The 13036-nt window shown below is 42.2% G+C and overlaps 1 protein-coding gene and 1 non-coding gene across 3 annotated transcripts in view; both read right to left on the minus strand.

Annotated features, from left to right (window-relative positions):
- Positions 1 to 13036, minus strand: part of Nfkb1 (nuclear factor kappa B subunit 1) — a 117162-nt gene that overhangs the window by 14577 nt on the left and 89549 nt on the right. For both annotated transcript variants that reach the window (XM_042701767.1, XM_042701768.1), the window contains 4 exons: positions 11194 to 11283; positions 9874 to 10071; positions 7117 to 7258; positions 1671 to 1785 (listed from right to left, as the gene is read on the minus strand). In XM_042701767.1, coding sequence (XP_042557701.1) covers positions 1671 to 1785; positions 7117 to 7258; positions 9874 to 10071; positions 11194 to 11283 — 545 coding nt within the window. The remainder of the gene's footprint in view (positions 1 to 1670; positions 1786 to 7116; positions 7259 to 9873; positions 10072 to 11193; positions 11284 to 13036) is intronic.
- Positions 10842 to 10973, minus strand: LOC122127273. The gene has a single exon (XR_006151110.1). It is a non-coding gene; the product is annotated as a small nucleolar RNA SNORA2/SNORA34 family (small nucleolar RNA).

A 13036-nucleotide genomic window follows, 5' to 3' on the forward strand; every position in this document is an offset into this window, starting at 1 on the left:
GTAGTACAACAGCTAGAGAAGAAATCTAATGTCTAATAACAAGTGGGAGACAATTATTTTCTTCTCTCAGGAAACATTACTCTCAGATAAAAATCTGCAGAGAGCTACATGTTGACAGCTCAGTACTTTTTCTTGTTAATTTGAGGATTGAACCTGGGGTTTCCTAGGCCAGCCCCTATCACTCAGCTGTACTGCTAGTCCCCATTTTACTGTTGTAAAGCACGTTTTTAAGATGTGGAAACGAAAATTAAATATTTTTTACAATTAAAATGTAAGGTTTTCCCCCCTTTCAAATAAGTAAATAAAATTATTTGTATCCCTTGTTTTAAGAGTTGTCACTCTTGCTACTCAGGAGGCTAAACTCTGAGGAGCACAGTTTGAAGCCAGCCCAGGCAGAAAAGGCCATGAAACTCTCATCTCCAGTTATCTGGAAAAAAAGCCAGAAGTGGAGGTATGATTTAAGTGGTAGAGCACCAGCCTTGAGGGCAAAAGCCAAACAAGGCCCTGAGTTCAAGCTCTAGTAAGGGTATAAAGAAAAAAGAGAGAGAGAGAGAGAGAGAGAGAGAGAGAATATTGGGGTGTTGCTCAGTGGTAGATCTCATGCTTAGAGTGTACAAAGCCAACTCCCCTCCAAAATAAAGAAAAGAAAGAAAGAAAAAAAATAGACATGAAATATGAAAGATCCTTTATTAGGTAAAAAATTACGCAAAGTATTAGTCATAATTTTGGAGTAAAAGATACGTATGCTTGAATTAGAGGTCTGTACACATCAACCAAGCCATGGAAGACTACGAGGACACTTTGAACCAAGCGAATGAGAGGAGTAGGGTGGAAAGTGAGGAAGAAGGCAAGATGGGAAGATGAACCACAGGGGAAAGGACGGCAGGGCTGGGAGCATGGCCAGGGAGGAAAGGAGAAGCAGCACTTCACTGTGGAGTATGGCGCTGGCCTCAGGCGTAGCCCCAGTACCCACATCCAGACTTTCAGCCCAGGCAGGTTCCATTCCCTTGGCCTTCCCTCCAGATCAGCACGTGCCCACCCAGCAGCCACACCGAGTCCCCAGTGGACTTCTCTCTTTGCATGCCTGCACATCTCCCTCCATAGAAGAGTTCCTGCCCTTGTTTTATTGCCTGCCTCCCGTCTATTTAAACCTCACTTGGGCAAAACCAGGGCTCCCTGTGTGTCTCATTTTGTCTTCCTGATTTAGAGAGATGTCTTTCCCCTCTCAGGAAACTTTTCACTTTTCTCTCTGCATTTCAGCACTCTTTATTTCATGTGCTCTAATTACCAGGGTTGGCTCAGTAGACTTCGTATACAATGTGAAGCTGTGCTTGAAACAATTGTTTTTCAACTTCATTTTCCTTGACAGATGTGCTATTTCCCCCCACGAGTTCTCCCTCTAAAACACCTCACCTCTCTGACTTCTAAAGTTTGAAGTGTGCGCCCAGCAGATGGTAGAACTTCAGAGTGGAGTGCTAGAAACTTAGTGATCAAAGGACCCTAATTCACAAAATGACATTCCCAATGAACAGACTTTGAGGAAGTTTTGTAGTTTTGTGGTTCCCCCACCTCTGTTTTTATTGTTAACACGGATAAAAAAAAATACCAGACACATGCTTAAAAAAACAAAAGAAATTTTTTTTAAAGTTGTGTCGGAGATTTCTGCTTACCTGGTACAGGTCATTTCTCATGTTGATAATGTCATCAGAAATCAAGCCAGATGTAACTGCTAGCAGATCCCTTACAAGCTGGGCATGGAGGTGAATGATCGCTAAATGTAAGACACTGGAATTGAAATATGGTAGCAATAATTAATTAGGTTTTTCTTTAAAGTAGCAGTGGATATGACTTCAGGGCTTGCATTTGCTAGGCAAATCTACCACTTGAGCCAAAAGCCAGAATTACAGATATGAGCCACCTTGCCTGATTTAATTAAACTTTTTAAAAACAGTACTGGGGTTTGAACTCAGGGCCTGACACTGGCTAAATGAATGAGATGCCTCTGAGCCATGCTTTCCAGCCCCATTTTTCACTGATTGTTTTTAGGATTGAGCCTCACTTCCTAAAAGGCATGCCTCTAAGCCTGATCATAGTTGGACACCACCATGTTCAGCGTCCCTTTCCTTCTATCTAGATGAAATATCACAGACTTTCCTGCTTGTGCTTGCTGAGCACCATGAGTTTGGGATGATAGGCATGCATCACTGTACACAGCTAGGGGTTGAGTAGGGGTCTTCATAGACATTTTCACCTGGGCTAGGTCCAATGGGTGATCTGTTCAGCCTCCTGAGTAACTAGGATTATAGGCATGATCCTCTGGTGCCTGGCTTAATTTGGTTTTTTTTTTTTTGAGAATAACAGCAAAAAACTCTGCAGAAATGATCAAACTCAAAGACTGGATCTAGTTATTGTACCTAGTTTGAGTTAGCCCTAAAATATTTTGAGTGAATGAAATGTCTTCATTTGAGGTAGATACTGTCTCTATAGGATGCATTGCTTCTAACAGCTCCCAATTGCCTGTTCAAGACTCCTATTAGACTCCTCTGCGGTGCCTGCATGGCCCAGGAGTGTTCATGTCTGACAGATCCCTTAAGGTGTAAACATATCCAGGCTTCAATGCCAGAGGACCTTAGCTCAAATGCCAACCCTACCTTTGCACACATTTCTTCTTCGTCCTTCTCCCTTACTTTCCCTGACACGCAGATGGCACACATAGCGTGAACGCCTGACCTTAAGAATTGCTTAGACAAATTTAGTCACCCAGTCATGCCAGCCTTTTCCAAAGAATTATGTAGTAGCTTTTCAATCATGTATGTGTGTATGTATGCATGTATGTATATTATGTATATATGGATGTCTGTTGTGGGGCTTGAACCCAGGCAGGGTTTGGGTGCTGTCCCTGGGCTTTTTTTTTTTTTTTTTTTTTGTTGGTCCTGGGGCTTGAACTCTGAGCCTGGTCACTGTCCCTCAGCTCTTAGCTCAAGGCTAGCGCTTTACCACTTGAGCTACAGCGCCACTTCCGGTTTTCTGGTGGTTTATTGGAGATAAGAGTCTCATGGACTTTCCTGCCTGAGCTGGCTTTGAACCTCGATCCTCAGATCTCAGCCTCCTGAGTAGCTAGGATTACAGGCGTGAGCCACAGGCGCCTGGCTTCCCTGAGCTTTTTATGCTCAACTTTGTGCCACAGCGCCACTTCTGATTTTCTAGTGGTTAATTGGAGATAGGAGACTCATGGACTTTCCCACCTGGGCTGGCTTTGAATGGCAATCCTCCGATCTTAGCATTCCTGAGTAGCTAGGATTATAGGCATCAGCCATCGGTGCCCAGACACATTTATTTTTGTTTTTGAGAAAAGGTCTCACTGAGTAGCCCAGGCTGGCTTTGAACTTGAGATCCTGCTTCAGCTTCCCAAATTCTAGGATTACAAGTATGTACCATCACGGCCAGATTGGTATGATAGCTTCTTAAAGATCTTCCTATATGTCAAGAAGGATGTAAGTAGGCTTTTAACTACTGAGAAAAAAAAAATCTGGAAGAAACAAAGTCATTTTATATCCTTCCCCTCCACCCTCACATCTGCCTGGAATGTTCTGTTTTTTGTTTTGTTTTTTTTCCTCTCTGCTGGGATGGTTCCTACATCCTCCTTTATGTTCAGTTCAAACCCAGCATCCTGAGAAGGCTTCTAGCAGAGGACGCTGACTCCTCCCGAATGTGCTGCTAGTTACATAAATGCAGCTTTCTATCGGCTGCTCTCCCTCCCTGACCCTCCTTCTTCTCTGGGGCAGGCTCTATGCCCAGTGAGCCTTTGGCACAATCTAGGTAGCGATTCAGGAGTGACGGAACCTGGAGGGCTTACATAATGAGCTGAAGATATTGCTTGGTGCCAGATATCACTTTTAGGAACACAATACTTTTTATTAAAAATCTTCTATTAAAATGAATTGAACGCTGAGCGCTGATGGTTCATGCTTGTAATTCTAGCTACTCAGGAGGCTGAGATCTGAGGATCACAGTTTGAAGTTCGCCTGGGCAGGAAATTCCATGAGACTCTTACCTCCATTTAACTACTCAGATAAAAACAGAAGTGGCGCTGCAGCTCAAGTGGTAGAGTGCTAGCCTTCAGCCAAAGAAGCTTAGGAACAGTGCTCCAGGACTGGCACCCACACAAAATTAATTGAAAACAACTCACCAATAATAAAAAAAGTGGCTACCATCTGTCAAGTGCTTCTAGTTACATCATGCTAAATATTCACCATACATAACTTTATAATCATCAGGATGAGCTTATGAAGTCGGCAATCCTATCACTCATGATGTTGTGGACTTAGGGGTATAATAGAACTCAGCTAAGGTCACGTAACTATGGTGAAGCAGAAATTCAAGCCATCTTTTTATTTTTTATTTTGGTCTACAGCTCTCCTTCCAGCTTTTTGCTGGTTTAACTGGAGATAAGAATCTCATGGGCTTTTCTGTCTGGGCTGGCTTTGAACCACAATCCTCAGATTGAGTTCAGGCCTGAGCCACTGGTGCCTGGTTGTCAAACCATCTTCCCAAGGCCTGGGCAGGCTGAGTTTCCTCTAATTTCATGGAATGAGGTACTTCTGCATTCAGGCCGCTTTGTTAGCAATAGCATCCATAACTTATTTGGCATAAACATTGGCCAAGGAGTACCTACAAACTCAATTGTGATTTTTTTAACCACTGGGGAAATATTTTGAAGTGGGTGATTTCAAATTTTTATTATTTTTTGTCTCTTGAAAGAAAGGCTGGGAGAAGACTTCTGAAAGGTGCTTAAAGCCTGACGCAGAATAGAGGTACGTATATGAAGATTAAACAAAAAAAGGTCACACTTCAAAACTGCCTAAAAATTTCCATGTGCATTTCAGAGCAGAAGTACATTCCCCTCCCCCTCAAATCCTCACACTCTCATGGGAATTTCCCCAATACCAGATGGTTTTACTTTTTTTTTCTTTATTGTATGTTCTGTGGTGACTAATGGCTGCAGGACTCAGAGTATTTGCCAGATATGACAAGCTCACTGAAAGCAAGAGACCTGAATTGTGGCAGCCACAAGCTGTGGTCTACACTTTTATTTGCGGGGGGGGGGGGGGGGGGAATAGGTCCTCAGGATTGAACTCAGGGCCTGGCTGCTGGCCATGAGCTCACTCAAAGCTAGCACTTGACTACTTGAGCCATTGTGCTTCTTTTCTGGATAACTGGAAATAAGAGTCTCATGGGCTTCCCTGCCCTGGCTGGACTTTTAAGTTTAAGCTTCAGATCTCAGCCTCCTGAGTAACGAGGGTTATAGGTATGAGCCATCTGTGCCTGGCTTTCTACACTCTTAATAGGGTGTCTTTTTGTCTCATCTTTCTGGTTTCTAAGAGAGCCTGCTTGTATGTGTTTGGGTCCTTGGAGAGGCCTTTTTCCCCCCCTCAGTCCTGGGGCTTGACCTCAGGGCTTGGGCACTGTTCCTGAGCTTCTTTTGCTCAAGGCTAGTGTTCTTGAGCAAAAGCACCACTTCTGGCTTTTTCTGTTCATACAGTACTGAGGAACTGAACCCAGGGCTTCATGCCTGCTAGGCAAACACTCCATCACTGAGCCGTATTTCCAGCTGGGAGAGGACTCTTAAATACTCATTTCTGGCCCTGCACAGAAGGCCACCTCCTCTTCCTCCCCATGTCTGTCCAGTTTCCTTCCCCCTCAGTGGCCATCCATCCTCTGCCCAATCCTCCCCCCACAGATGCAAGCATCTCTTTCTTAACTGGCATGTGCTCATCTTCCCTAAGCTCATCAATTCAGCAGGTGTCTAAAAGTATTACTGCAAACACCGCTGTCTTTGCTAACTGCTTTCTCTTGTGGTTCGATGTTATTGAATGTGAATCAGATTATTTAACCCTGAAAAAATAAACAACACTGTGCTGTTGGAGGCTTTCTACAGAGAAGGCTGTACCGGCTCCCCTCACACTGTATAACAAGGCCAGTGGTTATACCACATCCTTGGTTACGCTGTAAGGAAAGAGAACAAAGGTTTCTGCTTGAAACCCTGAGGTTGGCACTTTCCTAAAGTGCCTGGTATTTAAACCGAGACTTGAAGCACAGCGCTCAAGAGCTCTTCCACAGAGAAGGACTTCTCCGCGTTGATGCTATTTTAGGAATGTTTGAGATAGAGCGCTTGACTTGAATCTAAGCGCTGTGGTCTCTTGTTGCTTTTCTAGGCTTTTGAGATCACTTTAGAAGTATCAGTGAAAGGAGGAGGGGAACTGTTTTAGAAAGAAGCCAGGTGGCTTTGGAAATACTATCTTGGCAACAGCAGGCGTGGTGCCTGCAAAATTGGACACCCCACCTCCCCACCCCGTGGCCTGGGTGGGAAGCATGCTGTGCGCCCACGCGCTGGGGACCATGCGCAGAGGCGGTGGACAGGATCAGGAACTGGGGAAAGCAGCAGCTGCCTCTTACTCCTTCGTTAGGATTTTTCTCCAGTATATGATCACCACGAATATCCAGGGATTTGAAGGGACTCAACAATTCTTCCACTCTTATTTCAACAATTCTTCCATTATTATTATTATAATAAATAAAGCAAGGCTTTCAAAAATGACCATTAGCTACACATATCTTGGTTCCCTTGCCTAGAGAGATGCCCTCTTACATTAATTAATTAAATAGTGTTGATCCTGGGGCTTGAACTCAGGACCTTGGCACTGTCCCTGAGCTTTTTGTGCTTGAGGCTAGTGCTTTACCACTTTGAACCACAGCCCCATTTCTGGTTTTTTTAGTAGTTCAGTGATATCAAGAGTTACATGGACTTGGCTGTCTGGGCTGTCTCTGAGCCTTCTGTCTCTGAGCCTCGATCCTCAGATCTCAGCCTCCTGAGTAGCTAGGATTAGAGGCATGAGCCACTGGCACCCAGCTGAGATGTCCTCTTGCAAGAATATTCCAGTTACTATTAGAGTTTAGTAGGTGACAGCAACAGGCCAGGAGAGGCCACGTATGCTTCACTACAGGATACTAGAACTTTAGAACGGTGCTGTTCTCTCCAGACAATATGCCTCATATAATACTTTCCCATCATCCACACCCTTAAACCACCCTGGCCACACAAGAGCTCTGACTTGCCTGTCCCCATTCTCATCCTGCACTGTGGTCAGATGGCGCTGGACAGCTAGCAGCATCTTCACGTCTCCCGTCACCGCGTAGTTGAAGAGAGCATTGGCATGCCGCTTGGCCAACTGCATCGCCTTCTCCAGGAAGAGATGATCTGCAACACAAGGACCAGGATCATTGCTGAGGCTCCCATACTTTTCCTACAGGTATGGGGCAGTACATTGTTTCTGTTGAAAATGCTCCTTGGGGTGCTTCTGGATTGTGTTCATCAGAAAAAGTGCAAACAAATAAACAGACGGATGTAAAAACACATCTGTTGGCTTGTTATGGGGGAAGTTAGAAATGTCTGTTACAAGACTTAAGAAACAAAGGACTTGCACTCATCTGGTCGAATCACTACTAAATAACCCCATGCTGCTGATCACATGTATGGTATATATGTGCACACCCGAGGGGAACCAGGAGGACGACACAGAACTAGAGGGAATCAGGGAAAAACAAACAACAGCGGGACCCATCAGCTGCACTGGACATTGATCAAAATGAACTAAGCAACTCAATGGCAGCGATGGGAGGGAGGGAACAAGTGGGAAAGAGGGAACAGCTGATGCTATGCAAAACAAAAGAAATGTACATATCACTCAATGTGGAAGAAATCACTGTATCGCAAAACTCATAGAACTCATAAATGTTATAGACCATGATAGACAATTTGCCCCATGAAAGTTAGGATGTGTTTGTGACTTTAACTGAGCATCACTATCCCACAATACTGTGAAATTTGGGAAATTATGTAACCACTTAATCACAATAAAAAATTTGAAAAAAAAAAGAGAAATGTCTGTTACTTTAAGAACTGTCAATGTCCGTTACTTTAAGGAGACTCATCCATCTTCAAACAATGCAAATTGAACTTTGCTTTCTTATTCATTCTTTTGTTCTTTCTCTTCTTCTCCCTCTTCTTCTCTCCCCCCCCCCCCTTCCTCTACCTCCTCCTTCTCTTCCTCCTCCTCTCCTTCTTCTGGTACTGGGTTTGAACTCAGGGGTTTGTGTTTTCTGGGCAGGTGCTCTGCTACTTGAGCCATACCCTAAGCCTTTTCCTCTTTAAGTCATTTTTCAGATAGGCTCTTATGTTTTTTCCCAAGCCAGCTTTGAGCCTTGATCTTTCTATCTATAGCCTCTTTTATGTAGCTGGGATTACAGGCACGTAACACTAGGCCTTTCTTGGTGAGAAGGTCTTTAAGAGAAGGTTTGGCTAACTTTTTTTTTTTTGTCTAGGATGCCCTTAAACTGTAATTTTCTATATCTACTTCCCACATATAGGTGTGAGCCCCTGTGCTTGGCATGTTACATTTTAAATACCTTGGTAAAAATAATCCTTCACTTAAATCTTTTTTTTTTTTTTGAGGTTGTCTTGGATGGGCGCTGTCCCTAAGCTCTTTTGCTCAAGGCTAGTGCTTTACCACTTGAGCTATAGCTCCACTTCTGGTTGTTTCTGAGTAGTATATTGGAGATAAGAGTCTCACAGACTTTCCTGTCTGGCTGGCTTTGAACCACAATCCTCAGATTTCAACCTTCTGAGTAGCCAGGATTACAAGCATGAGCCACAACTGCCCAGGCTTTGCGTGAATCTTTACAACTATCTTGTTAGTAAATGTGTCAAAAACATATATGGCTCTGCCATACAGATAACTCTGAATGAGCCAGTGGTGATATTGTATGGTTTGTGCCCTTCATGGTCATGGGAGAGCAAATTGTGATCTTCTGATCCAAACCCGGCCACGTATAACCTGTTTTTGTATGGCTCCCTGGTTAGACATGGCTTGTACATTTTTGAAGAGTATAAAAGAAAAGAAAGAAAGGTGTGGCACAGAGAGTAGGTGGATGCCAAATCTAAATATTTACACTTTCCTTCCTAGAAGAAGCCTTCAGAGTCCAGCTAGGTAGAATGACCTAGATTCATACACATACCCTATCATGATTTGTTCAAAGGAAACAACACAGTTCCTTCCCTTGAATCCTGCTCCCTCAAAGAGAGTAACAGGAGGACTGCTCCAGTAAGACAGCCAAGCCCAATGTTGGAGAAGGGGGAGAAGGAATGACAGGGAAACATCTCGATTTCCTGTGCCAGAAATGCAATTATTCTCACAACAGTCCCAAGTTATCTGACTAGGATGGGAGAATAGACATGTAAACTTCTGTATTTTAAATTCAGACAATTGGAAAAATGGAAATCTTGTACAAATACACTGATGTGACATATGCTTTACTGTTTTTTTTTTTCCCCCAGTACTCAGGGCTTTATGTTTGCTAAGCAGGTGCTTTACCACTTCAGCCATTATCTATCTATCTATCTATCTATCTATCTATCTATCTATCTATCTATCTATCATCAATTCGATCTATTTTCAGGTAGGATCTCTTGGACTTTTTGCCTAGGTCAGCTTGGCCTTATTCTTACTTATGTCTCTGTGTCGCATATCCAGCTATTATTAAGATGGGGGGGGGGAGGGTCTCACTAAGTCTCTCTCCAGGTTGGCTTTGTAAGTGATCCTCTCAATTTTAACCTCTAGAGTAGCTGGGATGTGAGCCATTGTGCCCAACCTGACACACACTTTCCAAAAGGGGCATAGGACTTTGGCGAGCACATTGATATTTCATCTTTAGATGAACAGAGAAGAGCCCTGTTACCTGGAAATAGCTTCCAGCATGCAGAACTGATTCCTCCCCAGCTAATCAATACCATGCAGTCATCTGGGTGCTACTGACCTTGAAACCTACCAGGATCCTCTTCCTTTGTTCCCACCAAGTCGGCCAGAGTAAACCCATCATTGCTGCTTCGGGATTTGCCTGGCTCATTATCTTGTTCTGGGATTTCACTTTCTTTCCCAGGGACATGTGCAGTCTCTTCATCCTCACACTTGCCATCACCTTCAGATCTGTTTTTATATTCAGTGTTTATGGTTCCTAAGAAAAATGCAACACATCAGCATTTTCTCAGTAGAAGCCACTAATTAAGTTGTAACTCACTGTTGTAAGTTGTAACTCGCATAAAGGTAGGAGGCAATTCTGCTGCAAAGGGAAAATAAAAATCATAATTTGAAATTCTTTAAAAAAAAAGGTTCATAAGGTGAACAACACATTTCGGAAGTATCTTACACGATCACTTCTGAAACCTTTTAAAACCGTACCTTTAAAAACAGATTCTGCTTATCGGGAAAAGAGAGCAGTGAAATACAACTCTTGAAGAGAAATGGAAAAATGGAGGATTCTTGGAAACGGAGGAGCTGTGCTAATTAGGCAAGCTGTCAAAATGTAATCTCAATTCACAGTCAGGGGTGTGGGATTTCAAGTGCACCATCTTAGTCCACGCTCTTTCTGGTTCAACCATGCCATCTGACAGGTACCACAGGAGCGTGGGCAGAACTAGTTTAAATTCCACTTCTGGCATGAACAGTGATGTGCCGTTAGCAACTGAATTGTTTTCTACCTCTGTGTATGAAATGGGGATGATGAGAAGTCATGAAGATTACAGGTGGAGAAACACTTATTTTATGGAATGACGTGTTGCCTGACTATACAATTTAAAAAGTCAGTTATAATCTTTAAAAAGAAAAAAAAAGAATAAAAACACCTGTAGACATAAAGCATGTAAAGCACCTGGTATAAAAGAGACAAAGTCTGGTGATTTTAAAATAGTTGAATAGTCAAGTCTCTCTCTCTCTCTTTTTTTTCCACTATGTTTCTTCCCAACAAATGGCCATTCTCACTGCAACAATGAATAACCCACAGACCAAAGAAAGATATTACTCTAGGCTCCTGTTTGAAACCAGTAGCTACATCAAGCACTGGTCTTGATTCAGGGCCTATCAAGTCTCTTATATGTCTTTTTTTGAGAGACTTTTTTCTCCTCCCCCCATTCTATCAGGAATTGAGTTTATATTATCCTCAGGAAATACAAATTTGGAAAAGCATAATCTGGATTTTTTTCCCCCAGATGATACTGTTGTTGTGATATATAACGATGAGACAAATCCATCATTTTTGTCATTTTTTTCCTACCTGGGAATGGAAGTATTTATTACTTACCATGGTTCATCCCAGCACTGGATTTGGTGGATCCAGGATGAAAGGTAATCCCTCCATACGTGGGAAATCCATAATGTGGAAAGCCATACCCTGAAATGGCCAGTGAAGCAAAAGGAACATCAGGAAACAGGAAATAGCATTCCCTGGTCTCGGACAAGGGAGTGGAAAATCCAGGCTAGTGAGCACACTGGGATTCTGCAGAGTAACCGAGACACACTGTGGGGGCCAAGGGATGAGCTAAACTCCACTTTGCCCACTAGGCAGTGCCCCGGACTGGCAGCATGGAGTTCACATTGAGAAAATCTCCCACTCCGATTGGAAAGGGAAAATTAGTAGTGAATGGAGTCACATTCAGACTCAGACTACAGAGTATTTGGCCAAATAATTCCAGAGGGAAAGAAATAAAACAGAAGAACAGGCTGATGTATCCATGGAAAGAGTATGTTCTTTCTTCATACATTTTTTTATTTTAGTTTTTTTGTTTGTGGTACTGAGGAATTGAACTCAGGGCCCCATGAATGCTAGGCAAGCACTCTACCACTAAGCGACATTCCCAGCCCTTCTCATACATTTTTGGTGGAAGAATAAACTGGTGAAACTCTTTGGGGTGATAGCTGGCATTAATAGATGGCACATTCTTTGATGTGACAACTTTATTTCAAATAACCTAATTTAAAGGTAATCTGGAATAAAAAAGGAGTTCAGCACAGCATTTTATATCAAAAATAGAAAAAATTCATATGTGATAACACAGCACATTCCTGATGATATATTTTAATCTCTGAAATGATGCTTATCAAATTATGCTTCTGTAAAGTCTATATTACCAAGAGAAAATGATTATGCTAATATTAGGTAAAGGCAGTACATATAACTGTACCCAGATCATGATTCAATGATGATAAATACTAAACATTATTAAGAGTTAAAATAACATGCACCATCACAGCTGTACTCTAGAAAGTTTATAAATATTTATTATAATGTGTATATGATGGTTCACCTTGGATGGATTTTCTGTGCTTTCAAATTTTTTGCAATGTAGTGTGTATAATCTAAATTGTTGTTGTTGTTGTTGTTGTCAGTTGTGGGGCTTGAACTCTGGGCCTGGGCGCTGTCCCTTAGCTCTTCAGCTCAAGGTGAGCGCTCTACCTCTTGAGACACAGCACCACTTCCAGTGTGTATAATCTATAATGTAGCATAGATATTTACATTATAGTATGTAGGTGCATCACATACATCTACCATTTTCAGCATATATAACAAAAGATTCTTTCAATGTTTCCTAAGGAAAACAACTGGTCCCCGAAAATATTTGGAAAAGGTCATTTTTGGATAACTGGCATTGGATGATTTTTTTTTCTTCTTACAGATAATCCATCAAATAATATATATCTGATATTATATATTATAGTTATATATCATATCTATATTATATATAATAATACTTGATACTGTATCTAATATGTCAATATATTATTTGATATGATACCCATAGGGATATATTCTAGGGCCTCAGTGGGTACTTGGAACAGTGAACAGTACTGAATGCTACATATACACTCCATCTTTTCTGGTTCATACATACCAACGGGACGGCTCCATTCATAAGCAAGACATTCATTCAAAGGAAGGATGAACAACAGCAATTAATAATATGGAACAGTTATAGCAAGGCACACTGTAATAAAACCTAACAGAAAGTGCAGGAAGTAAAAGTGGGGATAAGTTAACTTACAAGATAACTGGGGGGTGGGGTGGGGCGGTGGCCACCCAGGGCTGTAGAGGGAGCAGTTGTGTCTTTGGAAAGTACATGTATATTTGTAAGGAAACTTTAATGGAT

The sequence above is a fragment of the Dipodomys spectabilis genome, unplaced genomic scaffold, assembly GCF_019054845.1.
Source record: "Dipodomys spectabilis isolate Male_0828 unplaced genomic scaffold, ASM1905484v1 ptg000297l, whole genome shotgun sequence".
NCBI classification, from domain to species: domain Eukaryota; kingdom Metazoa; phylum Chordata; class Mammalia; order Rodentia; family Heteromyidae; genus Dipodomys; species Dipodomys spectabilis.